The sequence below is a fragment of the Antennarius striatus genome, chromosome 8 (genome assembly GCF_040054535.1).
Source record: "Antennarius striatus isolate MH-2024 chromosome 8, ASM4005453v1, whole genome shotgun sequence".
NCBI classification, from domain to species: domain Eukaryota; kingdom Metazoa; phylum Chordata; class Actinopteri; order Lophiiformes; family Antennariidae; genus Antennarius; species Antennarius striatus.
The window spans coordinates 20368320-20396308 of NC_090783.1; the positions used below are offsets into that span (position 1 = coordinate 20368320).

The following is a 27989-nucleotide window of genomic DNA, read 5'->3' on the forward strand; positions in this document are numbered from 1 at the left end:
ACATTACGCAAAATCAAGAGTTAATATTATCCAAAGAGGCCAGACAGGAAACGAGTCTGTCGAATATTATCCAATCAGCTTTCCTCTAGTGATCATTTCAACCAATGGCGTTGCGCTTGTAAAAAAAAAAACAGGAAGTAAATAATGTCCCTCGTCAAATGGAGAGCAGCGGGGTTGTCAGGAGATGCTAAAGCGATATCACGTCAGGAAGCATAATCCGGAGAGTCGTTACTAAATTGTCCAGAAGAACTGTCGGTCAGTCGAACTGACGAACGTGTAAAATACTAACAATCGCCTGAGTTGAAAGATCTTTAAACTATCTGGTGAGTGCGGCTGCTAACATAAAGGAATTGCTAAAGCTAGCTAGCTATGGCAAGCTAGGACATGGGATTTATTGGTAAAGGCTGACATCGTGGGTGAAGACGGAAGAAACCGGTGAAATGAATCAGCCGGCTACTAACAGCCGACCATTCTAACAGCAGGTATGAAGTCATTATCAAGCATGTTTCGGTGCATTAATTATATGTCTAATAGAATGTGTGGTTACGTTCACGTCGGACTTGGAATTTAGAGGACAGACACATGATTAATTGCGTCAAACTAACATTTTGTGACGTCAGAAATCCTTTTAAAACGATTCCGAAGATCTTCTGATTTAGTTGTGTGAGTTGATGGACGGTTCGATGAATGGCTGAGCTCATGATCAGATGGCCTTCACAGGACTGACTTCGTCCGACAAATGCCGATCACATGATGCCTGTCTTTAGCAGAAATGTTCCCATCAGTTCATCCACCGGCTGCACTGCGCGCTGCTCTTCCCTGTTGAAACTACTACTCATCATTTCCTGTCAGGGCGAAGAAGTCACCGGTACTTTTCTTTGCGTTTTTGTCTATTGTGAAATCAGCAATTCGGTTCAGATGAGTCAGGTTTACACTGACGGTGTTGCGTTTATTAATACTGTTTCAGGAAGTGAGGATTTTCTTCTTGCCTGCACTCTGGTTTTAGTGTGTAATTTTCTTTTGCAGGTGCAGAAATTATCATTCAAAGCTCAAAAATGCAATCTGATAAAAGAACTATTGCACGACAGAGAGGAATGTGACTTTGTCTGATCAAAAAAGACAAAAGCCCAACTCCTGTTTTCAAGGTCACAAATACACTTTTAGTCAAATGGAGTGTGCATAAAGTATTAAAAAGGGTTCTATCAAAGGAGGAGTTGAGGATTTTACTATCGTAACTGTCTTCCGACCCTTTTATTGTCTTTCTCAGCAAGATGAGCTTGCTCAGTTGTGATGAGATTCGATAGTTTTGTATAGCAAGCTCATCAATGTTTCAGAAGTTTGTACCCTGTACAAGTTACTGTACATTATAACATTGTCTTTAACCTCACTCACTTTTTTCATTAAATGTTTTGATTTTTTTTTTTTTTTTTAAAGTGATATCTTAGATGATTGTAATTAAAGACATCTTTATTTTAAATAATTTTAATTTTGATGTGCTTATTGGGTGCAACAAGGGCTAATTACTGCTTCCCTGGATGGACCAAAAAAGGGAACAATTTCACTACATTACACTCTGTGTATAATCGAGTGTGATCAATACAGCTTTTAATTTAATTTCTGAAGAGCGTGAGAGCAGACAAATTTCTGCAAAGCGTTTCCAAAACCATACGTCCTGAGGCAATGCTTGAAGAAGAAACAAAAAAGTATATTAACAACATTGACTCCACAAGAATATATAGAAAAATGCAAAACTTCCACAAAAGCAACATAGCAGAAAGAAAGCAGAAACATTTTTTACTGAATAAAAATTAATTCATAATATGTTAAGTTGTAGAGTTTCAAGCAGTGTTCAGAGTGTCTTATGTAAGTCATGTGAACTCTGTTAACAGTCAATAATTCACCTGGTCTCTTACTGTATTTTCTTTCCCTGTTCAGTTCAGTGTTGCAATGAGGAGCAGTATAGTCCAGCTCTGAGGGCTCAGAGGATGAACTCCATATCCCCTAGTGCAGCTCAGTACGTAGGGAAGGTAATGCAGGATGAGCTGTTGGAGAGCCGGCGGCAGCAGCCCCTGGAGCGGCAGGGCAGCTTTGGTCTCAGACTGCCCCAGACAGCAGATCCAACCAGAGAGGCGACTGGGGAGCCGGACGAGGTGGACAAACTGAAAGCCAAACTGATGTCGGCATGGAATAATGTCAAATACGGTGTGTGACATTTGTTTGACAAAGACTCTGCCCATGTCCGATCACTTACAAGCTCCTGTCTTCCTGTTTCTTCTTCCTGCAGGCTGGACTGTTAAATCTAAAACATCATTCAGCAAGGTATCACCAGTCACTATCCTGGGACTCTCTTATCTGCTGAACAATGAAGGTAAACTCTATAAGCATATATATGTTAAGAATCAGATGTACCTTTAAGTTAAAGGCTTTAAAAAAGAACAGGCACAGATCTTTGTCATGATTGACAAACACAACATCTCATTCACCGAGTTGTTGTTGTTGTTGTTTGTGTGAGTCGAAGCAGAAATCTCCCCCCGTATTCTGTTTCCTTATCGTCCTGTTCTCCTTTCATGTCTTTCAGATGAGGTAGAGCGGTTTCGTTTGGCCTTTGTGTCCAGGATTTGGCTCACCTACAGAAAAGACTTCCCTCAGCTGGAGGGCTCCACCTGGACCACCGACTGTGGCTGGGGCTGTATGCTGCGCAGTGGACAGATGCTGCTAGCGCAGGGCCTTCTGGTCCATCTGCTGCCCAGAGGTGTGTCTCACTGCCAATACCAAACAGTGTTACTACTCCAGTGAATCAGCACTAGAGCTGTTCCTTGTCATCCATTCATGTCTTTGTGTAAGTCCTTTGTTCAACCTTTTTTGCTTTTTCATTTCTCTTTTTTGTCATTTTTTTTGGGCTGTTTTATCTCTGTTCTATTTCATTGCAGATAGTCTTTGTCCGTCTAATGCACCTTGTCGTACTCCTGCTTCGTCTTTCTTTCGATATTGTAATTCTATAATTAGCCATTGTGTGTTTATGGTAATTAGAATGGTTTTCAAAAGGCATCTGTAATATTTTTATTTGAATTTAGGATAACTCAGGAGCAAGTTTGTCCAGATCATCTGCCTGGGGGTATTATATCGCTGAGCCACCTGTATGTGTTTTGTAGACTGGGCTTGGCCTGATGCTCAACACCTCACGGATGTTGATTTTGAGGTGTTCAGACCTCGTTCTCCGGCACGGGCTGTAGGGGTCCCGATCCCCTCGTTTGGCACCCCGCGGGGATCCAGCAGCCCTGAAACATTCCTGCCAAGGGATCGCATTTCCAAATGCCGGAAAAAGAGTCCTGAGTCTGTCAGGGACAGACAGGCAGAGCCCATCCACCACAGGCTGGTGATGTGGTTTGGAGATCAGCCTTCAGCACCTTTTGGGATTCACCAGCTGGTAGAAATTGGCAAAAGTTCAGGCAAGAAAGCTGGGGACTGGTACGGCCCCTCAATAGTGGCTCACATATTACGGTAAGGGCACTGGAAGAGTCCCTGTTGTTATAGGAAAAGTTTTGAATTTCAATTACTTGCATAGTTTCCACACATAATGTTTGGAATCTATGACATTCATTTTAGGAAAGCGGTTGCCAGGACAACAGCAGTCCACAGCCTGTCTCTGTATGTGGCCCAGGATTGTACAGGTGGGATGAACCTTCTAGATAGTTACTGAATTTAATATTTACTCCCTGTGGGTATTTATTATTTTGTTCCAACAGGTACTGATTTGAAAATGGTCCAACTGAAGATGTCTTCTGAGCTTTTATTTTTTTTTCCATCACGTTTCTGTGCTGTGCAGTGTATAAAGACGATGTGGTGCATCTGTGCGAACCGTCACATGGTGAGACGCCCTCCGATCCGTCCACCCAAGCCTGGAAGTCAGTCATCATCCTAGTGCCCGTGCGCCTGGGGGGGGAGTCTCTCAACCCGTCCTACATTGAATGCGTCAAGGTTTGCATTGGCTGCCACCCATCCATCCACCTTTCTCTAACTCTTAGAGTAATGATTCTTGAACCATTGTGTCGCCTGTCACGAGTTCTTTCTCTGGACCCGTAAAAACATTTATTTCAATTTACAGAACATCCTAAAGTTGGAGTGTTGTATTGGAATCATCGGAGGCAAACCGAAACATTCACTTTACTTCATTGGTTTCCAAGGTGAGAATCACAAACATGGCATCCAATGATACCTTAACTCACGTGGTTTTATTGTTTGTTTGCTTACTGTTTGGAAAATCTGCCTTGATAGAACTTTCTGTACTATCGAGATGTGTTTGCACTCCTTCATCTGTCTTTTCCATTTTGACTCACATGCGAAGGCCCGGTTAACTTAATACTGAGGTTAGGTAAATATTAGCAGAGTGACACTCCTGTGTTTGTGTTAGTATGATAATTAGGAGTCTTTCTGTGAAGCTTAGATGGGACAAGAAAAAAGTATTCACATCAAATTGCCAGTGCTATGTTTGTTCTCTTGGTAACAGCAATAAAAGTCATGTCAGCACTTCATTTGTGTAGAAATGAGTGAAATAAAACTTAAACAATCATTTGAACAGAGTAAAATGTGTAACTTTTTCAGTCTACCTGTATTGCTGTTCTGCGTGAACTCCCTCTTTACTTGAGTCGTCATGATAAAGATGCTATATGATGATGGTAAAATCTAAAATAATATAAATAAGTCCTCAAAAAGTTATTTGATTAAACCACAACAATCATCTAAAAAAAAAAATCAAGTTGGAGCAACAGAAACTTCTTCATCTCATCTGGGATATTTTTTAGGTGACATTTGAATGTTTTGTCTCAATTGCTGTTTATTTATCAGTGAAACTGTTCTTGTCAAACAGTAGAAAGGTGAACCTCTTCATGCAGGTTTCAAATATTCGCTCACTGTGGTGCATATAGAGGCTGGGAAAAATGTAGAATGCAGTCTTTATACATTTATTTCATACAGACAGAAGGTAACGCTGTTTACTTAAAAGCTGTGTAAGGAAACACATTTAACCAGATCATGTAACTTGTCAGTAAACATTTTACAAAATCAACTTCTTGCTCCTTATTGATTTCTGATCATTGAACAAAATCCTGAAAGCCAAAAAAAAAAAAAAATCACACGATATAAAAGGGAAAATTGTTTTCAAATGAAACTGTGATGCAGGAAAATGATTATTTTCAGAGAAAATGCTGGTCTCTTTAAATATATTTCAACACAGTGAGGAAACACTCTGTGCTTGGGTTGTTGGGAATAATTACGTGACCAAATCCTCCATCATTTTCTGGTCATTTTATTTGCATTTGGTACACAGAGATCTAATTTATCTATCTTTTATTCCTCCTCACAACTTCTTCTATGATAGACGAGCAGCTACTCTATCTGGACCCTCACTACTGCCAGCCGGTGGTGGATGTGTCACAGGTCAACTTCCCACTGGAGGTTGGTTCGTCTATCTCTCATTCCAGACCGTCTGGCATTTCATCGCTTTCATATCGTAACACGTGGCTTTCATGTTAAATAGTGTTTTGACTGCACAGACCATTAAAGATAACATGTCCTGCCATTAGCATGTATTGATTTTCATCATGTGATGCATGTCTCTTTCTGTGACTTAGTCATTCCACTGTAGCTCTCCCAAAAAGATGCCCTTCAACCGCATGGATCCCAGCTGCACCATTGGCTTCTACGCAAAGAACAAGAAGGACTTTGAATCTCTATGTTCAGCTGTTACTGAAGTGAGTTTATACATCCTCCCCTTCTTGTTGATTCCAAAATTGAAAGAATTTAATTGCATGTGTTAATTATATTTTTCATTCATATATAGTTAATATGAACCTCACGTTTTCAACAGATCAAGTGTATATAACCTCTGAAGATGATTTTTTTCAGGACAAAACATTGTGTTACTAACCTTCAATCTGCTGACAGCTCATATGAAGATTGAACTTTGTAATGCATTTTTGCACTGAACAAGGAGAGAGGATCTTATTTCCAATCGCCCTTAACTCATTGACCGGGTCTGGAGAAGTGTTTTAAACGATAGCTGTCAAGCTAGAACCAATCAGATTCCATCAATCACATGATGCGCTCTCTCATTTCCCAATCTGGATTGGTAGTTCACCTGCAGCCTGTTAAGATGCAATAAACCCAGAATTGGTTTATTCTAATGTATTCTAGTTATGGGTTGTAAACAGCAAGCAAGTAGCATGCATTAGCTAATATGATTAGTAGGTACATTTACCATCAGAGCAAAGGACAGCGAATCTTTCAGAAATCTAAGATGTTTGTGTTGCGGCTTTTCTGAATGCATTTCAGTTCTTCTAATAAAGGTCAGATGTTAAACTGCTGAGTTGAATATGTTAACTAAATATTCAAATTTGTCATGAAAATATTCAGTAGGATGATTTTAGTTTGTGTTGTAAAAAAAAAAGGCGACTGTGGCATTGTCTGAGTTTATATGAACAGGTTTTTGTCCCCTTAGGCCCTGTCATCATCAACGGAGAAGTATCCCATCTTTACCTTCGTAGACGGCCACAGTCACGATTATGGACTCGAAAGTCACTGCAGTGATAACAGTGGACCTGCAGCCCACATTGTGCTCCCTGGACAACTGGACAGGGGCAACAACAGAAGGAGCAGTGATGAGTTTGTATTCTTGTAAGAAGGATACTCTCTCAGCTGTCACCCATATCAGGTAGACGAGGACATTTAATTTCCTTTCAAAGGGAACATCTGATTCTGTTGAAAATGCAGCCAAAAGGTGGACTTAGAGATTTTTCTTTTACAGCCATCACTGGTCAATGGAATTCAAAACCGTGCAACTTCTGTCATCATCTCTGTGTGGATGGATGTTATTTTAAGCTACCAGACGCAAGTGCTGGCTGGACAATGATTATCAGACATTAATCTAATCATTACAAATGATTCAAGCACTTGATCCATACTTGATTCACTTATTGAACATTTAAAATGCCTCAAAGTCAAACATTTTTGAGTAAAATCAAGAGCTTCTATAATACTATTACATCCAAAAACTGTGTTTTTGTTTTGGTCTGAACTGGACAAGCAGAAGTTCTGCAGGACATTGAAAGAGCTAACTAGTTAGGATGGGGTACCTAAAGCTCTTGACTTGTATCGTATACTACCTGCTGTACATTTTCCTGTTTGTCATTTATTTATCAGGTTTATGAATGTGTGTTTGTGTGAGAAGAAGTGTGGACTTACTATATCCTGTTTGCTTTGTCTTAAATAAGTGTGGTATTATATTTAGCAGTCTGTCACATTGTGTTCACCGAGTATTCAGATTCTTCCAGGTGCATCATAAACAGCTGAAACATCTCTCTTTTGCTGCCCTCTGCCTTGAATAAGACACACATGACCAAATGTTTCATTTACAACTGTCGATCAGCTGTCTGTTAGGGATCATTTCAAACACACTCCAAACTCTACAATGATCGTCATGAGCTTCAAGTGACGTTCGATGTGTATTTTCTGTTAAACTGCTGGTTGTTCCTTGATGAAGTGAGATGATCATGTTATAGAGGGTCAAGTAACAGACATAGACTCTGAACATGTTCTGGGTTTCATTTAGCAAAATGATGAAATCAAGAGTTTGGATCTGATCCCGGAGCTTCTGTTTTTCTTTTCTTTTTGTTTGTTTGTTTGTTTGTTTGTTTGTTTTAAACATGAAGGTTACTGCTGCAGGTTGCATTACTACTGTTAAAAAAAAATTGGTATCCTGATTAAACTTTGAACACTGGAATGACATTTCACTTTATTTATTTCATATTTTATGTACGGTGTCGTCTGACTGGCTGACTGTAAACCGCAGCAGAAACCGTGTCCATAAAGGGTTTAGTGTTTGTTTTTAAATCAAGCTACAGCTGTCAAATATCTTTCCCATCATTGACAGGATGTCTAATGGAATGTGAAATATATATACCTTACACAATAAATCTTCAGGCGCCATCTAAAGGGTTCATTATTCTTCAGTAGAAATAAATGCAGGCTTTGGAACAGATCGACCATTTGGTATTACAACTTGTTTAGTTCTTCAGCGTTAACTGGAAACAGCATTATGGGATTAAACTATGTCAACATACATTTAAAAAGGCTTCGAAATTTCACCAAAAGTACTGATGTTCAAAAAGTGTTGATTCTCACACTGATGGGAAAAAACAATTAAAATCCTCTTTGCACAACAAATGTACAATAAACAGTGTATGTACCATAAATGTACTTAAGAATGCAGAACCGACTGCTTAGTTTTTTAGTTGCATGTTACATATATTGAGATCTAAGATAACTGGTAATGTTCATGTAGCATTATATTAGATTTATCGTCATTTACAGAAAAAGGGGTCTCAAATTTAACGGTTGCTTCGTCAAGTTTGAATTGCAAAAGCAGTGACTGTTCTCAGTTACCTGTGGTATTTATGAAAGCTCTTTTTACTCGTTTTCTTATAATGATTGACTGTCTATCCATAATGGGTACACAACCCTGAATTTATCTTAATCCAGAAGTCACACACATACAAACGAAAATAAAACAACTCAAATTTTTATTTTAAATTTAAGCATCAGTAAAGTATTGTTTGTGTTTTTTTCATATCACAAAATACAGGGGAAACAGGGAAGGGGGAAACACACATGTCCCTTTGGGGATCCATAAAGTTTTATTTCATTTGATTTCACAAGCGGAGCCGGAGACGCGCTGCGCACGCATGCGCGTTGCTGGGCAACCGTGACTAGACATTCGGTCATAGGAGCGGTGGGCGGGGGGGGCGCTCGAACCGCGTCTGTGAATCAAATCAACACTTGAAGGCGCATCAAGAAGGGTGAGTGGACTTAATTGCGGGAAATGCTGCGTTTTATTGAATCACACACAACCATAGAGTCCGGGGTGGGGGTTGGATGACGGGTGGGGGGTGGGGGGGTCTCAGAAAATCCATCCGGGACCTCCTGTCCGGCTGATGCGGGCAGGTTCTGTCGCAAAACAGTCCGCCATTCGCTTTTTTTAAAAAAATCTATATATTCAACGAGGCACCATCAGGGCGGATTTTCTCACTAGTTTGGGTTGATGTGATGGATTTACATCATTTCTCATGTCCAGCGTGAACACAGCGGGTGGGGGGCGGGGGGGGGGGTGTCTGCAGCTGTAATTGCATATGCATGCGGATGATTGGTGCAACGCCAGAGATGTTCATCTGACAGGCGTCTGCAAAGAAAAATGCATTCACCCACTTTCATGAAAAATAAAACAGAATTGAAGATTGAATTCTGTTTCATCTTTTGTCCAATAAAATCACCAAATGAAAGGGTATTTGGACTGCTAGCGGTTATCCACACTTATATAAAGGTAATTTCTCCCTCTTGTCACCCGTCCCTCCTTCTTTCTCTCATTTCTGTCAGGTCCCAGCTGCACATCGGGGAGCAGGAGATCCAGGGACGATGTCAACACCAGATCCCCCCATTGGGGGCACCCCTCGTCCAGGTCCGTCTCCTGGTCCGGGTCCTTCCCCAGGTGCAATGCTGGGCCCTAGCCCAGGACCCTCCCCAGGTTCCTCTCACAACATGATGGGCCCCAGTCCTGGCCCTCCTTCCTCTGGACACCCCCAGCCAGGGCCCTCTGGATACAGCCAGGACAGCATGCACACCCTGCACAAAGTACAAACACCCACTGTACTCTCCACACAAGCAGCAGTTTCATAATTTTTTTTTTTGTAAAACCCAATTTAAGGAGCATACGTTAACAAATAGAGAAGTAGAGATCTGTAGAACGCCAAATCTGTCATTTTATTTCATACTATTACTGTTTTAAAATGATTTTATTGTGTTCTTCCTTAGAAGTGTATTACTAAAAAGAGACTTATACCAAACATTTTCATCACAGGGATGGATAGAGTCTGTGTAACATTGCTGAATTCCTCCTACAGTCCATTGAGAGCATGCATGAGAAGAGCCTGAGTGAGGACAGCCGCTTCAGTCAGATTAAAGGACTGTCTATGAGACAGGGTGGACACAGTGGGATGGGCCCCCCACCCAGTCCTCTAGACCAACACTCGCAAGGTGGGCATGTTGCGTAGAAGCGCCTCAAGCCATTTTGTCATTTCCAGGATTGTCTTACAGAAGTTTTGGTAATTATGAGACATCTGGGATGTTGTAATGCCGTCTCTGTTGGCACGAGCCACCACATGAAGAATGCATCCATGCTGCAAATCATGCAGAAACACATCTTGGACTAGTTTTCACGACATGCAGTCTCAACTGTCAGGATCATTTCAACGTTTACTGCTTGGCCTCTACATGCTTACTGTTGTGACTCAAGAGTTCCAACAAATGATGAAATACCAGTCTGGCAATAATTCAGAAGTCTTCGTTTCATTTTACGCTGCAGGCTGTTGCTGAATGAAGAGTATAGTACATTCTAGTTGTAGATGAGAAGATTGATGACGCTGACAGGTCTGTGTGGTAAATATGAAGATACATCCGGCAGCCACATGCTTAGCTTAGCATTAATAGTAGGAATGGGTGAACAGGTCTGTCTCTATCCAGAAGCTCACTGCTCAACAACATATGTCTTACTTTTTCAATGTCGAACACATGTTAAAAAAAAACTGTAAAGAGAAAGCATATGGATTGATTCGTAGGTATTCATAGGTATATATGATGGATTTCATAGGTGTTGTGTGAGGGAGGAATTGTGGGTAAGGCAGGGTGACTGTAGTCATTTGGGCTGGTCTCTGGTGAGTGAGTGTATTTCCAAGAATGCCAGGTTACTCATCATCTAAGTGACTAAACTGCTGTCTCCCCCCCACTTACCTGTCTGTCTCTCTGTCAGGTTACCACTCTCCATTAGGTGGGTCTGATCACGCCAGCCCTGTCCCTTCAAATGGTCCTCCCTCTGGACCTCTAATGCCATCCTCCTCCTCTTCCTCCTCCTCTGGGGGTCCCAGCTCTGCCTCCACACCTTTAGACGGCCCTAGTAGCGATCAACACGCACTGGGCCCCAATAATCGATCCGGCCCTGCAGGTAGTTCTGGTCCGGGCCCCAGCCCCGGACCCAGTCTGGGCTCCAGTATCCCCAGCCTTGGATCAGGCCTTGAACCTGGAGGCCCAATCGGCCCCACGCCCTTTAACCCGAACCAGCTTCACCAGCTCAGAGCCCAAATCATGGCTTATAAGATGCTGGCCCGAGGACAGCCCCTTCCAGACCACCTCCAGATCGCCGTTCAGGGGAAGAGGACGATGCCCGGGATGCAGCCACAACAGCCCATGTCCAGCCTGGCTCCTGGAGCTGGAAGTGGATCGGGGGGCGGCCCAGTAGGGCCAGGGCCAGGGCCGATGGGCTCAGGCTACAGTCGAGCTCATGGTGAGCATAAATGGGAAATGTCTGGAATAACAAGAAGTCACTAAATTGTTATAGTCTAGTTGACCGCAAAAGTCCAGTGACCCTTTGTTAATCATCATTCAGACACAACAGAGTCAGTATTTATTTGTTTCTCTAGGTTTGATGGGTCCAAACATGCCCCCTCCAGGCCCATCAGTTCCTCCAGCAGTTATGCAGGGACAGAATCCAAACGCACCTCCTAAGTCCTGGCCTGAAGGTATGTGGTGACTGTTTGTTGTTGAACATTAAAAGGCCTCACTGGTACAAGAAGAAGGGCTGAGTGACAGCTGGGAACTTATTTTCATTCTAAATCCACTTATTGCCCCAAATCTGTGTAATCACCTGATTAAATTACTAGAATTAGCCTCTTATTGATGTGTGATTATGTAAGGTTTTTCTTGATCATAATGATTAATGTTGGCTTCAGCATTATTTTTAATGGTAGACCCTGGTCCAATATGCTCTAAGAATCCAGACACTCAATGTCAGTGGATGAATTTATTCCCATTTCATAATTTATCCTTTTTTTTTTTTTCCAAAGAGGTAACTATGACTGAGTTTTGTCTTTGCAGCAAAGCCATACTGCAAACAAATGTTGAGTACAATTTCATTCTTATAAAAGTTTAAAAAAACTAGATTTTCTTTTAAGTGCTTTTAAGTACATTTATGCAGAAATTCTTACATATCCTAAATGTAGACATCATGGGAGGAAAAGCCTTGCTGTTGACTTGAATGATGTTGTACCAAACATAAAAACAGCCATCACTATTATTACTAGTTACACTTGCTGCGACAGGTCAAAAAGAATCTCTTCAATGTAATATCATCACACGCAGTATCCTGTACACTCATATTACATATTACTGATTCCTTCCAGGCCCCATGGTGAACGCTGCAGCCCCTTCCAATGCCCCCCAGAAGCTGATACCCCCCCAGCCGACGGGCCGACCTTCCCCGGCTCCCCCTTCAGTTCCCCCTGCTGCCTCCCCGGTCATGCCACCACAGACCCAGTCTCCCGGCCAGCCAGTACAACCAACTCCCATGATGCCTTATCACGCCAAGCAGAACCGCATTACCCCCATTCAGAAACCCTGTGGCCTTGACCCAGTGGAGATCCTGCAGGAGAGAGAGTACAGGTAATGCTAGCTCAATGCTAAGAGTACAAAATGACTCAATTAAATTTAGAGCATTTCATTGTAGAGGGTTAAGGTGTGCGTGTGTGTGTGTATGTGTGTGTGTGTGTGTGTGTGTGTGTGTGTGTGTGTGTTGTGTTGTAAATAGTATGTAGAATAGCTGGAGCGATTTTTTTCTAAATATATACTTATTTTCATTGTGCACAATTCCCAAAAATCACCACCCTTTATTTTCTCTTTCCTTGTACATTGTGCGTTAATTCAAGCATGAACAATGCATAAAGAGCTAACTTTAGTAGTACGGTTCTCTTCCTCAGGTTACAGGCTCGTATCACCCATCGTATAGCAGAACTGGAGAACCTGCCCGGCTCACTGGCTGGTGATCTACGTACCAAAGCAACCATAGAGCTCAAAGCCCTCCGACTGCTTAATTTCCAGAGACAAGTGTGGAGCACATCATCAAACCCTCACCTTCACCTTTTAGCCTTCAACAGCATGACATATTTTCATTATTCTGGCAGCGGCGATGTTATTGAGAACTCCACGTTTGTATATTTATCCATTCACAGCTGCGTCAAGAGGTGGTGGTGTGTATGCGTCGTGACACGGCTCTGGAGACTGCCCTTGACGCCAAGGCCTACAAGCGAAGCAAACGTCAGTCTCTACGTGAAGCCCGCATCACGGAGAAACTGGAGAAACAGCAGAAGATTGAGCAAGAGCGTAAACGCAGGCAGAAACATCAGGTAGAGGATGTTTGTGATGGGGTTTTTTTTGCATCTGATAAACTTAAAAAAACAAACAAACAGGTTTTCCACCAGATTTTGTCTTCATCTTGCATTCTGATGTTAGGAGTACCTCAACAGCATCTTGCAGCACGCCAAAGACTTCAAAGAGTACCACCGTTCCATAACAGGCAAAATGCAGAAACTGACCAAAGCTGTTGCTACCTACCATGCCAACACAGAACGGGAGCAGAAGAAAGAGAACGAGCGTATTGAGAAAGAGAGGATGAGGAGGCTGATGGTAATTGTGGCACCGTGTAAATACTGCTATACAAGCGCGCACATCACATGTAGCATTTAACACTGTGGATGTGTCTGTCCTCTCAGGCTGAGGATGAGGAGGGCTATCGTAAACTGATCGACCAGAAGAAGGATAAGCGTCTGGCCTACCTGCTGCAGCAGACAGACGAGTACGTGGCCAACCTCACCGAGCTGGTCAGAGCTCACAAAGCTGCGCAGGCTCTCAAGGAGAAGAAGAAGAAGAAGAAGAAAAAGAAGAGGGTACTTAAAGAAGCAGGAGAAGGATGTGTACATGTCATCAAACCCGAGTTATTTTTTACAGATTTGATTATCGAATTACTTTAATTTGTGATGTTTGCTGTCTCTGTTGACCTCTGTTCTTACAGTTGGAGATTGCTGAGGGTCAGACTCCTTCCATGGGTCCTGATGGAGAGGTGAGCAGATGCAGCGAGTCTAGTGGTGGCAGAAGTGCAGAGACATTAAAAATTCCTAAACATACTGTATGTCGATTGTTGTATCTGTTTCAGTAGCAAAGAAGTAGTTAAAGCACATCAAAAGTCACACCAATACTGTGTACTGGGAGATAAACACACTCATGGGCAAAAACAAAAACAGTCTCACATATCTTACATTTTTAGTAATACTGTAGTAATCTCTTCTTTATGTATTTAGAACGCAAAACAGACAATTAAACAAATTAGTGGTTTAACAAACATGCTGAAAAATCAATGCAACAATAATTAGTAAATGGTAACTTGTAACTTTCATGTAAGAAATGTAATATTAAGTTCTTTATAATAAAATAATATATATATATATATATATATATATGTATAAAATTTATAATAAAGAAATGATATGTATCAATCAAAAAAAACAAAACCCAAAAAAACATTAAATAGAATACATATCCATGTATTGTGATCCTCGGTGGTACGTCCTTACATAAGGTGGAGGATCTTTAATTAGTTTCTAAATGTAACATGAAGCCTAGTTTATTGGTCCGCTACAGAGTTTAGCAAATATAGTGAGAATAATAATGAACCCAGGTAGTCAGAAAGACCGGCCTTATTTTTAAAGGTGACTGATTTGCATATCAGTTTCAATATTAATTCCAAGAGGGAAAGTTGACAAGTATATAAAGTAAAGTACATAAAAAAGGTCAGATGTGGTGATCAGCTGTGTTATACATCCTTCCAGGTATGACAACAGAAATGTTTATTTACAAAAAAAATTGTCATAAAAATGATGACGTAATGTGTGTGTATTTGAGGAGGTCATAAGTGACAAATGTGACAAACATGATTAAGAGTAAAACAAAATCTAAAAGAGAGAAAAACATGCAAGTGTTATGTAAATATTTCTATGGGTTAGACTATACACAATCTTTTTTGCTTGATAGCTATTATCTGTAAAATTTGTCAGAGAGCAGCAGTATTATCAGCCCTCATGCATAACCACGGTTTAACTAATCAAAGTTTCGTCTCATTTAAACCTAAATCACCATTTAATCCCACATCCATGAAATCAGAACCAGTCTGGAAGATAACTGTCCTCCTCCCCTGCAGCCTCTGGATGAGACAAGCCAAATGAGTGACCTCCCTGTGAAGGTCATCCATGTAGACAGTGGGAACATCCTGACGGGACTGGACGCCCCCAAAGCTGGACAGCTGGACACCTGGTTGGAAATGAACCCTGGGTAAGGCCGACTGTGGGCGAGTGATGTGTGGAATAGAGGAGCCTCTTTAAAACACCAGCGTCGTTCTGTCTGCTGCTCCGTTACTGATACTGAATCTTGCTGGTGTCTGAATTGCCATTACATTCACAGCCTAGATAAGATTAATATATTTAAAGTTCACGGTGACTTTTCATCAGTTTGAATTGAAGTCGTAACTTTGATTGATAGCACAAATAACTCTAAGAAAAAAAAGAATATTGAATTCAAAATTTCTGTCATGGTAAATTTGTCCAATAAGACAAAAAAAAAATGACGAATGACTTTTGTGTCAACTTTAAAAATATGTACTTCAATAGCTTAAAGTGTAATTTAATTAAAAAACAACAACTTTGGAACCTTTAGTTTTACTGTTCAAATATTATTTGCCAACATGAAGTTATTGCATACATTGAAATATTTAAAACACTGAAGTCATCTTCCATAAATATTAAATTCATAAGTTACTCATACATCAATATGACGTGGGGAGAACACACAAACTTCACACAAAATGGGAATCAAACCCAGAACCATCTTCCTGTGGGGCAACTGCGCTACCCACTGCGCCGCAAGGGCAACTTTATGTCATTTAAAAAACATTACATTCCACAGTTATGAACACAAAGATTCCAGAAAGTTTGAAATGTTCAGTTCCAGAGGTTGTTCTAACCCCAAACTTGCCTTTATTTGATCTAGTTATGAGGTGGCTCCTCGCTCAGACAGCGAAGACAGCGAGGATGAAGAAGAAGAGGAGGTGAGTTGTTATAAGAGACAGGAATTAAAACCAGTTTCATATTCGCTGCTCCACTGGTTGACCAGTTGTCTCACAGGAGGAAGAGGAGGAGCCTCAACCATCTGCTACTCCAGTGGATGATAAGAAGAAGATTACGGACCCCGACAGCGAAGATGTGTCAGAAGTAGATGTCCGACACATCATTGAGTGAGTGCATGTGGAGTACTCTGAATACATTTTAAACACCAAATATAATTGCATCCACGTGTGTTCATTGGGTTCAAATATATGTATGACACAATCCCTTAATATTCTTGTGTCTTTCCTTTTCCAGGAACGCCAAACAGGATGTGGATGATGAGTACAGCGGCGCAGCGTTTGCACGTGGGCTCCAGTCTTATTACGCTGTGGCTCATGCTGTCACAGAGAAGGTGGACAAGCAGTCCACTTTGTTAATCAATGGACAGCTCAAACAGTATCAGGTGAAGATCAGGTCAGATCAGATCAATTTTACATGCTATTCTTTTGCCACACACACACACACACACACACACACACAAAAGACGTCTTTGAGAGGAACTTTACTGCTTTTGTCGTGTCAGACGATCTTTCTCTCATGCTTGACCCCCCCCCTCCCCCAAATCCATCTGTCAGATTAAAGGTCTGGAGTGGTTGGTTTCCCTCTACAACAACAACCTGAACGGGATCCTTGCGGACGAGATGGGTCTGGGAAAAACCATCCAGACTATCGCCCTCATCACGTACCTCATGGAGCACAAGCGACTCAACGGACCCTACCTCATTATCGTACCTCTTTCGTGAGCTGATCGTCGTTGTCTTCTAAATCTTGATTGCCTGTTTTGAATTCATGGTGAACATTGAAGTTATTTAAACCAAAAGCACCACACAGTTTTACTAACATCCAAGCTGTTTGTTTATTGACAGAACTCTTTCTAACTGGGTGTATGAGTTTGACAAGTGGGCACCAACCGTGGTTAAAGTGTCCTACAAGGTGACATTTTATCGCCACGCTAACCAAAATAGACACTTTTTATTTCTAAACAACAAAAATGTGACGATTAATGTTAGACTGATTTTCAGTCTATTTGCTATGTTTGCCTGTCAGGGGTCTCCTGCTGCCAGAAGAGCCTTCGTCCCCCAGTTACGCAGTGGAAAGTTTAATGTTTTACTCACTACTTATGAGTACATTATCAAGGATAAGCAAGTACTGGCCAAGGTGAGATGACACGTACACGTAAATACAAACAGAGGGACACGCACAAACACACCTTGGCAGGCATACAGTAATTCCTTCATCTGTACAAGCACACAACAGGATTGTGTTGGTATTTATGTCTTGTCGAATCATTTCATCTCAAAATCCCCAAAAGTCCTCAAAAATGACTTGATCCCGGCCGACTTGATCGCCCCCATGTGCTGCGTCTCAGTGCTCTCTCCTAGGTGCTGCCACACACTGACACTGCCTGTATACCGAGTCTCCCAATGTCCTCTGTGGCCGTCTGCTTTGCACTCACGTAGTCATATAGGCTTCCTCACTGTGCAAGACAGGTGGGTGTTGTAGTTTCAAGCAAGTTTAACCCATGTTATGGCTTTAGGCTGTGGCTCGGGACCGAGCCGGCGTGGGTTCATGAGGACAAAGAAGCAAACACTGTTCCTTATGAACACGTCCCTGGTATAGAGGCAGTGGAACAGCTCAATAGGAACTTGACACAAATGTACTCCTCTTCTCTCTCCTCTGGCCACCAGATTCGTTGGAAGTACATGATTGTGGACGAAGGCCACCGCATGAAGAACCACCACTGTAAGCTGACGCAGGTCCTGAACACCCACTACCTGGCCCCGCGGCGAGTGCTGCTGACCGGAACGCCGCTGCAGAACAAACTGCCTGAGCTCTGGGCCTTGCTAAACTTCCTCCTGCCCACCATCTTCAAGAGTTGCAGCACCTTCGAGCAGTGGTTCAACGCCCCTTTTGCCATGACTGGAGAGAAGGTGGAGAGATTCTTCATCTGTCACGTGTGATTTTAAACTGATTTTACATCCAACAGCCAAATCTACGCTTTTACTCTCCAGGTGGATCTTAATGAAGAGGAGACCATCTTGATTATCCGCCGTCTCCACAAAGTACTTCGCCCTTTCTTACTGCGCAGGTTAAAGAAGGAAGTGGAGGCACAGCTTCCAGAGAAGGCATGTGTTCCTCTTTCAGCACGCACAGCAAATATAAATAATGATATGAAGCAGATATTTTGGCCCGGTTTCGTTGTGTAACACTTTAATCAATTCATCTTTGGTGTTCTGTTCCTTAGGTGGAATATGTCATCAAGTGTGACATGTCCTCTCTTCAGAGGGTGCTGTACAGACACATGCAGGCCAAGGGGGTCCTTCTGACCGATGGATCAGAGAAAGACAAGAAGGTGAGGGACTGAAGTAGCCTTTTAACAAGGTTTGGCCATTTAAGGTTAAAGGTTTAGAGGAGGGCGGTATTTTCACCATCATACAGTTATAAAATTGTAAATACAGTCATCCCACACGCATTCGCGCATCAACACGCGCAACTTCACCTCAACTTCACTTCACGCTTTTAACAGTCGATAAGAGTGTGGGAAAAGGTAATACAGATAGAAGGTGGTTTAATATCAGCAGGGGAGGGTTCATAAACGTTTAAATTACCCTAATTAATAAGATAAATAATTTGTTGCTATATCGGAATTCGTTATTCACGTCTGGTTCCTGGAACGAGGGATCACCGTACAGTTTTTCTGTGAGGGCAACGATTATTGTATTTGTTAAAGACCAAAGATGAATGTACAAAAGAAATCATAAAGCTGGTATCTTCAACTGAATAAGTTATTATTCATTACTCTATGTCTGATAATCACTTTAATTTTTAATTTGAAAAATTGCACATAGAGTTGGTGGGATTTTGTGTAGGGATGGGTTTTAGGAAGAGTTTATTCTATTCATAGGTGATGTCTAAATATAAATAATCACACCTTACAGATAAATGTTGAATGAAACAAGAAAACCGCTCATATGCTACACGTCGATTGTGTTCACTGACAGGGTAAAGGAGGCACAAAGACATTGATGAACACCATCATGCAGCTGAGGAAGATCTGCAACCATCCTTACATGTTCCAGCAAATAGAGGTACCACAGCGGATTGTGGTGCAAACACGTTTGGAGCGTTTTGTGTTTTAGTGTGTCCTACTGTAGGTGCATTTTCTTTTCATGGTGACTTGAACCTTGATGATATGAGCTTCAAAATAAAGATGAGGATTTTGCTACATGATGGAGTAAACCTTGAACTGTTTCCACAGGAATCCTTCTCTGAACATTTAGGATTCTCTGGTGGCATAGTCCAGGGGTGAGTACTTACACCACTTTAGGTCCTGATCTCATGCAGACACGTTAACGGTGAAACTATGGTAACCCAAGCCACGGGTCTTCCATTAGTCCCGACTTGTACCGGGCTTCAGGAAAGTTTGAGGTGTTGGATCGAATCCTCCCAAAGCTGAGAGCTACAAACCACAAAGTGCTGCTCTTCTGTCAGATGACGTCACTCATGACGATCATGGAGGACTATTTTGCCTATCGCAGCTTCAAGTATCTGCGTCTGGACGGTGAGACTATTTAATGATGCAACCATTAGTGCATTTATCCTTTATTCTTACTGTTAGATTTCCTGTATAAAACTTTCCTTTTGGACCTTCGTCTTTTTCGTTCAGGCACTACTAAGGCAGAGGACAGAGGAATGTTACTAAAGACCTTCAATGAACCCGGGTCGGAGTACTTCATCTTCCTGCTGAGCACCAGAGCTGGAGGCCTGGGCCTGAACCTGCAGTCTGCCGACACTGTGGTCATTTTTGACTCTGACTGGAACCCACATCAGGTGTGACTCACATTTACCATAAAGAGGACATTTGAGATGCACGTCTATACCCATTTTATAACAACATGACCAGCTTCTGTTCCAGGTTTTACATACTTGACTTTGAACCATTCATAACTTTTGGTTGAAAAATAAATAATTTGATGCTTTCCAGTATATCATTAATAGTTGATCCGTGTTTGTCTTTTAAGTGAAAAATACAAATATCTGTTGTAAAAGAAACAAAATGTGATCTACTGTTTTTCTAGTCCTGTTCACTTTGTTGTCTGTTGTGTAATGCCCTTCATTCATTATTCATTGTGTAGCTCTTAAATCTAGTGGAAATGCAGGCTGGGTCATGAAATAGGACCAAGGTTCCAGCTGGAGTTCATTTGTCACAAAGGAGTACCAGAGAACTCAGATCGGGAACCAGAGTTCAAGAAAGAGATGATTGTTTGAGTTGAGCGGAGCACTGCTGGGAATAGGAGCACAAGTTAAATCACAAACAAACACGTCTTACTGTATATCACACAGTGTAGAATTTAATCAGGAGGTTAATGTATAGCTCCCAGTTCCTGATGTTGTCTCTGCTGCCTTTTTCAACGCCTCAGACTGTTGAATGTAACCTGCGTGAACACAGAACTAATTTGTTGCCAAATTACTTTTCGAATTAAATGAATAATTTAATAGCATTTTGTGAAGACATTACATCAATGTATTGCTTTGTTAACGAATGTTAACAATAATATATGCAGTAGCTAATTAAACTCCTGATAACCTCTGACTTAAAACAACAAATTTCAATTTGCTGCCTCACTTTAGAGAAAGGTGGATACTTGAACTATTACGGTGAAATGGAATAAAATAAAAAGCCTGCAAGAGATTTACAAGATATCATTTTTAAAAATGAAATCTGAAATACTTTTATGGTGCTACGATGTTTTCTGCAGGTCTACAAATGAAGAACCGCAACAGTAACGACAGTTTGTAACTCTCTTCTTCTCAATCCGCCCAGGATCTTCAAGCGCAGGACCGAGCGCACCGCATCGGCCAACAGAACGAAGTGCGTGTGTTGCGTCTTTGCACTGTCAACAGTGTGGAGGAGAAAATCTTGGCTGCTGCCAAGTACAAACTGAACGTGGACCAGAAGGTCATCCAGGCAGGCATGTTCGACCAGAAGTCTTCCAGTCATGAACGCAGGGCCTTCCTGCAGGCCATCCTGGAACATGAGGAGCAAGACGAGGTCTGGGGTCAGGAAGTGTGTCTACGCATTAACGTGTGTGTGAGCCCCAAAGACACACATTTTTAGACTTTGCTATCTTATGTGCTGCTTGCCAATGTGTGTGTACTGTATTCAGGAGGAGGATGAGGTGCCAGATGATGAGACAGTCAACCAGATGATTGCTAGGAGTGAAGAAGAGTTTGACCAGTTTATGGTTAGTGTTTTGAAGTCCTCGCTCACCCAAAAACCTTCTGATAACGTGTTCCTTTATTTTCACTTTTATTTCCTTTCCCCCTACCTCAGCGTATGGACCTAGACCGGCGTCGCGAGGAGGCCCGTAACCCTCGACGGAAACCTCGTTTGATGGAAGAGGACGAACTGCCAACTTGGATAATGAAGGATGACGCAGAGGTTGAACGCCTGACCTGTGAGGAGGAGGAGGAGAAAATGTTTGGACGAGGGTCTCGGCAGCGAAAGGAGGTGGACTACAGTGATTCACTGACTGAGAAGCAGTGGCTTAAGGTTGTTTGCCTCATGGGGGTAGGGCAGAGCAGAGAAACAGATGTCAAATTAAACTTTAAATAGAAAATAAAACTTCCTTGCTTCCTTTGCTTTCTTTGCTCTTCTTTGAAAATAGTGTTGATTCTTCTTTTATGAATAACTCGTCTTAATTTTAATTTGACAGATTGTGTGTTTCCCATGTAGGCAATAGAGGAGGGCACCCTGGAGGAGGTGGAAGAAGAGGTCCGTCACAAGAAAACCACTCGTAAGAGGAAGCGTGATCGTGACCTGGATCTGCCCGGTCCCTCCTCCATGGGGGGAAGAGGAAGAGGAGATAAAGATGATGATGGGAAGAGGCAGAGGAAAAGGGGACGACCACCTGTTGAAAAACTCTCCCCGAATCCTCCGGTCCTCACCAAAAAGATGAAGAAAATTGTGGATGCCGTCATCAAATATAAAGACAGGTAGCAGAGATGTGTTTGTCTGCAGCACGTACAGGTTCTCTTCGAGGAATTTACACTTATGAAACAAATATGAATCGATATTCAAGGCGTCCATGCTCAATGAACAAGCCGACAAAAGGACAAATCAATGGATAAACTGCTAATGAAGTAATTAATAGTATAATTTCATCATTTTCATAATTACACTTCAAGAAACTTCAAAGTGTTTCTTCACTTGTAAATAATTATGCTTACTTACCAAATAAATAATTTTAACTTATTAAAATTATTTATATTCATATGTTATTATGATATATGAACATATAGTGTTTTACATTTTTGGACTAGAGCACACTTATGCACACGTCCCACTCCATTCCTCAGTATTTTTATTTGTATTGATCTATTAATTTGTTGAACTAGGAGCTGACCTACATTCAGAAGTAAACATGACGTTGAAAACTTGTCTTTCATCAGTAATGAAAAAAAAAAAAAAATCAATTAAACAAGCTCTTCCTGATGATGTCACTTCCTGCAGCGCCAGTGGGCGGCAGTTAAGCGAGGTGTTCATCCAGCTGCCTTCTCGTAAAGAATTGCCGGAGTACTACGAACTCATCCGCAAGCCGGTGGACTTCAGGAAGATAAAGGTACGATTTTAAAATAAAAGAGATCAGTTGGCTTCTCTGTGGTCGAGTGATTGATGCATAGAAATGTTAAAAGAATAAAAATGATTTTTGTGTCTTTACTATAGGAGAGGATACGATGTCATCGCTATCGTAGCCTTGGTGATCTGGAAAGAGACGTCATGCTGCTATTCCAGAACGCTCAGACCTACAACCTGGAGGGATCGCTGGTGAGACTCAACATGTACATTTTTCATGAATGCATGAAAACACCTATGTATGGTGGCCCAAAGAGCCCAATACACTGCTACTTGGGAAAATACTTAAGACTTCTCGGTAGAAAGGATTTCTGTGTTTGCGTTTCTGCATTTTGGTTATATTTCCTCAAATTGCAGCATTTTTCTAAATGCTTTCCATCTGATTTCAAATTGTAAGACAACGTTTGTACCGATGTTACAGTGTGCGGTGCTTGAAGGGCTGCAGTACCCACAAGAGGAATAGCAGATTTTAGTACTTAGAACTTAGATCTTCATTTGTTTTGTTTTTCTTTAAAGACTCAGTAATCAGACTTAAACTGAGGATGTTGAAAGCTATTGTTCCTGTCAATGTCAGCTTTATGTTCGCGGTGTTGATAAGAATTTGTGTCGCACCACTTTAATTTAATGTGGGCAGATATATGAAGACTCCATTGTGCTCCAGTCAGTGTTCACCAGTTTGAGGCAAAAGATTGAGAAAGAGGAGGAAAGTGAAGGAGAGGAAAGTGAGGAAGAAGAGGAGGATCTGGAGGAAGGCTCAGAGTCAGAGAGTAAGTACACACACACACACACACACACACGCACACACACACACACACACACACACACAGAAACACACTCACAAAAGATTTTGACTGACTGATGTCAGACAAACTTGAGGTTTTCTCCTACAGGTGCAGCATCGCTCTTTTACAACTCCTTAACTCAACTTTAAACAACAACTAAGCATTTCTTGAAGCTTACTAATAATCCTGCATTCAGAGACATTGGTCATGAGGGTGACCCCAGGACCCACAAGATTAAAAGATGGATGAAATTGACCTGTGTGCTGTTAGAGAGCTGACCATCCCAGCAGGTTTTACAGGTTTGCAGGTGAGGCTGCAGAGAGTGAAAGGGTGATTTTCCGATCCACAACGCCACTGAAGGTCTTCCACACTCAAGAATGCTACAAGTCAGGACCTGCAGACACGTGATAGACAAACTGGTGACCGTAAGACAGGTGGTTGGGTGGAAAAGCTGGTTCCAGTCATTACTTGATTGATTAATCGTGTTATTTATGTGCTTTGCAGTTGGAAGTAATGGTTAAAAAAAAAAATCACAGTTTAAAAATATAGTTTAATTTCTGCACAATAATTAAATTATGGTATAGAAAACAATATAGCTTTGTTCGCTGGCTTCATGCAAAATTTGGGTTCTAATATTCAATGAAGTTGTTTTATTTAAATGGTTGACGAAAGAATGGTCATTTTTGACCCCCAGGACAAGGGGAGTGTCCGGAATGTAAAGGGGTTACATTTTCCACAAAACTAAAAATGCTCCTGTCTGTAGTGGATTATTCTTTTTCTCCTTCCATAAATGTTATGTTTGTGTTTTCATTTTTCCTCAGCTCGTACAGTGAAAGTGAAGATCCGGCTGGGGAGGAAAGATAAAGGTGGGGATCGAGGAAAGGGTCGCAGCAGACGAACAGGACGCACCAGAGCCAAACCTGTCGTGAGCGATGACGATTCTGAGGATGAACAGGAAGAGGTAATTCATTGTTTGTATGTGTGCTTGACTGAGCATGTAAAGCAGTTTCCGTCACTCTCAAAGTTTTGTGGTAACACACCAGACTTACTTAACATTTATAGAGTTCAGTGGAAGCATCAACATTCAAACAGTAAACTTCTATCAGCCATATTCATATGCACTTGTTCAGACACATCAGATGGTGGTGATTTAAGAGCTTTCATTTTCTATAGAGATTAATGGTAGTTGTGCAGCATTATTAGAAGTATGTACAGTAGTACCTTGAGATAGGAGTTTAATTCTTTCCGTGACTGAGACCACAAGTCAAAGTACTCAAATGTCAAAAAAAAAAAAAAAGTAATCTGTTCCAGCCTGGTAAAAAAGCCTTACCTTTACCTTAACCCAATACCCCTAAATTATGAAAAATATGTTATTTTTATCAATTCTTAATTCTTGTGTCTCCAAATTTAAAGCAAATTCTTCACATTTCATGATGGCATTTTTGAAAATAATTTTCTTTTTCTTTTCAAAAGTTAAGAAACACATTTCTCATCTTCTCATCACAGTATTATTAGGTATATTTTGACCTGCTTAGGAATGCTGTTGAGCATATTCCAAATATTTTCAACTCTTTGCCTTATCTCTACTCTAGGAGCGCTCCCCCAGTGCCACTGATGAGGAGTCCTGAACCACACTGAGTTATGGGAGGGAGGAGAGCATCAAGCACGACCTACTGAGTAAAGTAAAAAAAGTCTCCACTAGTCAAATGTCACAGGACTGAAATCAGAAGGAAGCTTTTAATTCTGTCTGTACAAGATCCATTGCATATTTTTACCTAACAATAAGACATTGCATGAAGACACTGCAGATCTTAAAATACAGAAATTCATTCATTTTCATTGTGCAGGTGTTTAAAAATGGCATCACAGAGCCATGAGTGTTTGATTGGTTTCTATGTGTAAAGAGTGGCTTAGAAACAGTAAAAAAGCATAAATATATGCCTAATACCAAATATAATTTTTAGTTATTGATAAGATGATGATTGATCTATTATTATGATACATAGCATAAATGATCAGAATGTAAAAAACAGCTACAGATGTAATACAGTGTTTCCTATGTTTTCTCCCAGTGTGGACTGAACACAGCAGAAACTATAGACATAGAAAATAAAGTGAAAACTTTTCCAACTTTATTTTCTTTAAATAAGCTGCTAATGGACAAAAATCTTTTTTTAAAGAGTAGCAAAGAATGTGTGATCACTTCAGCTTCATAGATGACACTACGACACACTGTGCATTTGAGTTTACGTTTCCTTTTGTCAATTTGGTACATTATAATGCAGTTGAAAAATATTTTGAATTGTGTTTCAACAAATAAATTAGTATATTAAGTCAATGTAAGCCAAGATGTTTTAAATTGTCAGTATCAACCTCTACTTTACTTGGAGACTTCTGTTTAGGTTGAAGCGTTCGAGACATACTTATTGCTATAATAACGGCAAAGGCAGTACACATTTATAAAAACATACAACCAGTATTTATTTATTGTATATTAGATATAAACCCACTATGAAGTTAGGATTGATGTTATTACAGTTTTATGATATTGTTATTGTTTATGTGTTTCTGGACCAATCCTCACAGGTGGTCACAAACGCTTCCATCTGAATACAACTGCATTATAATTTAGCTAGATATGTGCATTTATTACATTTAGTTACTGCTAATAAATGTGGAATAGGGAGACTGTGTTGTTGTTATAACAGCAGTAAATTTTTAGTCAGAATCATTTCATCTCCCATGAGGTCTTTATGACTTTCTTTTCTGACAAATCGCAATCAAAAAAATAAAAAATGCTCATAAGCTAAAACAGGGTGTAGGAACTGATGACTGAATATAATCAGAAAATGCTTTTGGACTGAGCTGCTTCCACCCTGGTGAAGCTGCGTTGCTCTACCTTCCTGCTGGACACAGAGGTGAACAAACCTGATACTTCACCTCTCTTTACTGCAGCGATGTGTTGAAACTGCAGTCAGTCACTTTGGAGCCACTGTGATTACCAAAGTGTGTGTACATCGCATATTTGCGACCGAGGCTCGATGTTTGACCTGGAATTCAGTCTGCTGTGGGTGCTGGGTGTTTCCATACCTCTCAAAAGCTCTTTAGCAACTCACCACAGTGACTTGCCTGAGGTTTAATGGAGTCCAAGCTGAGTCCAAATACTGTATATATGGTACAAAACAACAATCTGCTCCACTTTGCTTTCCTGTTACATTTCCAGTATAAGCACTCATTGCTGTTGATTGCAGAATAATAAGGTGGTACTTCATCAACAGGTACTGTAACTGTTGTGTGGTGACTTTAGAATTTCAGAACATGTTTGATGTACTTTGAAATTTTTGTTTTTAATTTCAAGACAAAGGACCAGAGGGACAGTAGCTCCTCTCTGCTTGTGATGCCTCCTGGCTGTGTGGTGTTGGATAAACTGTATAGAGTTTTTGTTTTTTGTTTTTTTGAGTATTATGTCAATGCACGTGTGTGCAGCTCGTAAGTTCAGTACTGTACTTTTGTCATTATGGTAAATAACAAGAATGAAGAACATACAACCAAAACATGGATGCTAAATTACTGGAATCTGTCTTTGTTGTGTAGCTGTTGCTGGAACTCAAACTCTATCAATAAACCATAGTTAAAGTGAATGTTTTTGTTCATGATGAAATTTTTATAATTATAATAATAATAATAATAATAATAATAATAATAATAATAATAATAATAATAATAAAAATTTCTTTGTGCTTTGACAAGAAACTAATCTAAAACTATTTTATGCGCTCTGAATTATCTGCTGATGTGATTAAGCGCTATACAAATAAAAGTGATTGGTTGATTTATTTTGATGAATTAAAACGTGAAAAATATTCTTTCAGCTTCCAAATGTTGTTTTAGTTTGTGATGTAAAGGCCAGTCTTTTAAAACATCATACTTTTTTTTTTAACGTTGTACATAAAAAAGAAATGAGCATAGCATGAAATATAACATCAGCATGTCCCTCAGTCCACCCTTCCATAAGGTTACCTGAGGAAACGAAACCAGGGTCTCTCTATTCAGTGGATACAAACAACTTTGCTGTACCCCAAGTGTTTATGTTGATTTTGTAAGCGGGTAGGTTGCGACACTGAGAGGAGCTGTGAAGGATGTACAGTGTGAGGGAGAACTTGACTCATATTTGTGTGTGTGTGTGTGTGTGTGGTTGGGGGGGGGCTTAACAGTAAAGTCAGTGTTGGTAGTTGCTCCTTCCCCATAAGACGGAGGGGATGGACTTGGTTTAACTCTGATCGTTTTTGAGTGATTTGTTTCTTCACAGCTCGATTCAAACTGAAGGCAGTGGCGTGACAGTCACGTGTCCTATCCTGGTGTCGTAACATTTCCTCTCTTGTGTTCCAGTAATGCATTTACAGTCTCCAGCTTATTGATTTTAATGAAGGAACTAACTTTTAAATGAAGCTGCAATGACACTGTGTTTGTAGCGAGGACAAC

The 27989-nt window shown here is 40.9% G+C and overlaps 2 protein-coding genes across 14 annotated transcripts; both read left to right on the forward strand.

Moving 5' to 3' along the window:
• Positions 1–168: 168 nt before the first annotated feature.
• On the forward strand, positions 169–7989 carry atg4da (autophagy related 4D, cysteine peptidase a). 5 transcript variants are annotated; one of them, XM_068321723.1, is made up of 13 exons: positions 169–482; positions 721–868; positions 1936–2202; positions 2285–2368; positions 2579–2752; positions 3153–3501; positions 3607–3671; positions 3827–3978; positions 4106–4184; positions 5378–5454; positions 5631–5750; positions 6497–6709; positions 6803–7989. In XM_068321723.1, exons 2-12 carry the CDS (start codon positions 751–753, stop codon positions 6674–6676), a joined length of 1665 nt encoding a protein of 554 aa, XP_068177824.1. In that variant the 5' UTR covers positions 169–482; positions 721–750; the 3' UTR covers positions 6677–6709; positions 6803–7989. The 5 variants fall into 5 exon arrangements, with proteins under 5 accessions (XP_068177824.1, XP_068177823.1, XP_068177826.1 ...); XM_068321722.1 differs by having other exon boundaries at positions 6497–7989; XM_068321725.1 differs by having other exon boundaries at positions 771–868; positions 6497–7989.
• Positions 7990–8780: 791 nt separating this feature from the next.
• On the forward strand, positions 8781–27274 carry LOC137600217 (transcription activator BRG1). 9 transcript variants are annotated; one of them, XM_068321719.1, is made up of 34 exons: positions 8781–8852; positions 9427–9681; positions 9951–10083; positions 10856–11386; positions 11523–11621; positions 12282–12540; positions 12855–12981; positions 13107–13280; positions 13387–13560; positions 13647–13820; positions 13946–13993; positions 15128–15258; positions 15973–16030; positions 16107–16216; positions 16344–16491; positions 16664–16827; positions 16955–17021; positions 17136–17246; positions 17777–18019; positions 18101–18214; positions 18334–18441; positions 19091–19177; positions 19348–19394; positions 19484–19650; positions 19756–19919; positions 20914–21141; positions 21257–21334; positions 21424–21660; positions 21826–22085; positions 22603–22711; positions 22816–22917; positions 23360–23492; positions 24329–24468; positions 25100–27274. In XM_068321719.1, the coding sequence occupies exons 2-34, from the start codon at positions 9466–9468 to the stop codon at positions 25133–25135; spliced, it is 4977 nt and encodes a 1658-aa protein (XP_068177820.1). In that variant the 5' UTR covers positions 8781–8852; positions 9427–9465; the 3' UTR covers positions 25136–27274. The 9 variants fall into 9 exon arrangements, with proteins under 9 accessions (XP_068177820.1, XP_068177821.1, XP_068177818.1 ...); XM_068321720.1 differs by having other exon boundaries at positions 21424–21642; positions 25100–27273; XM_068321717.1 differs by having other exon boundaries at positions 20914–21174; positions 21424–21642; positions 25100–27272.
• The last annotated feature ends 715 nt before the right edge of the window (positions 27275–27989 follow it).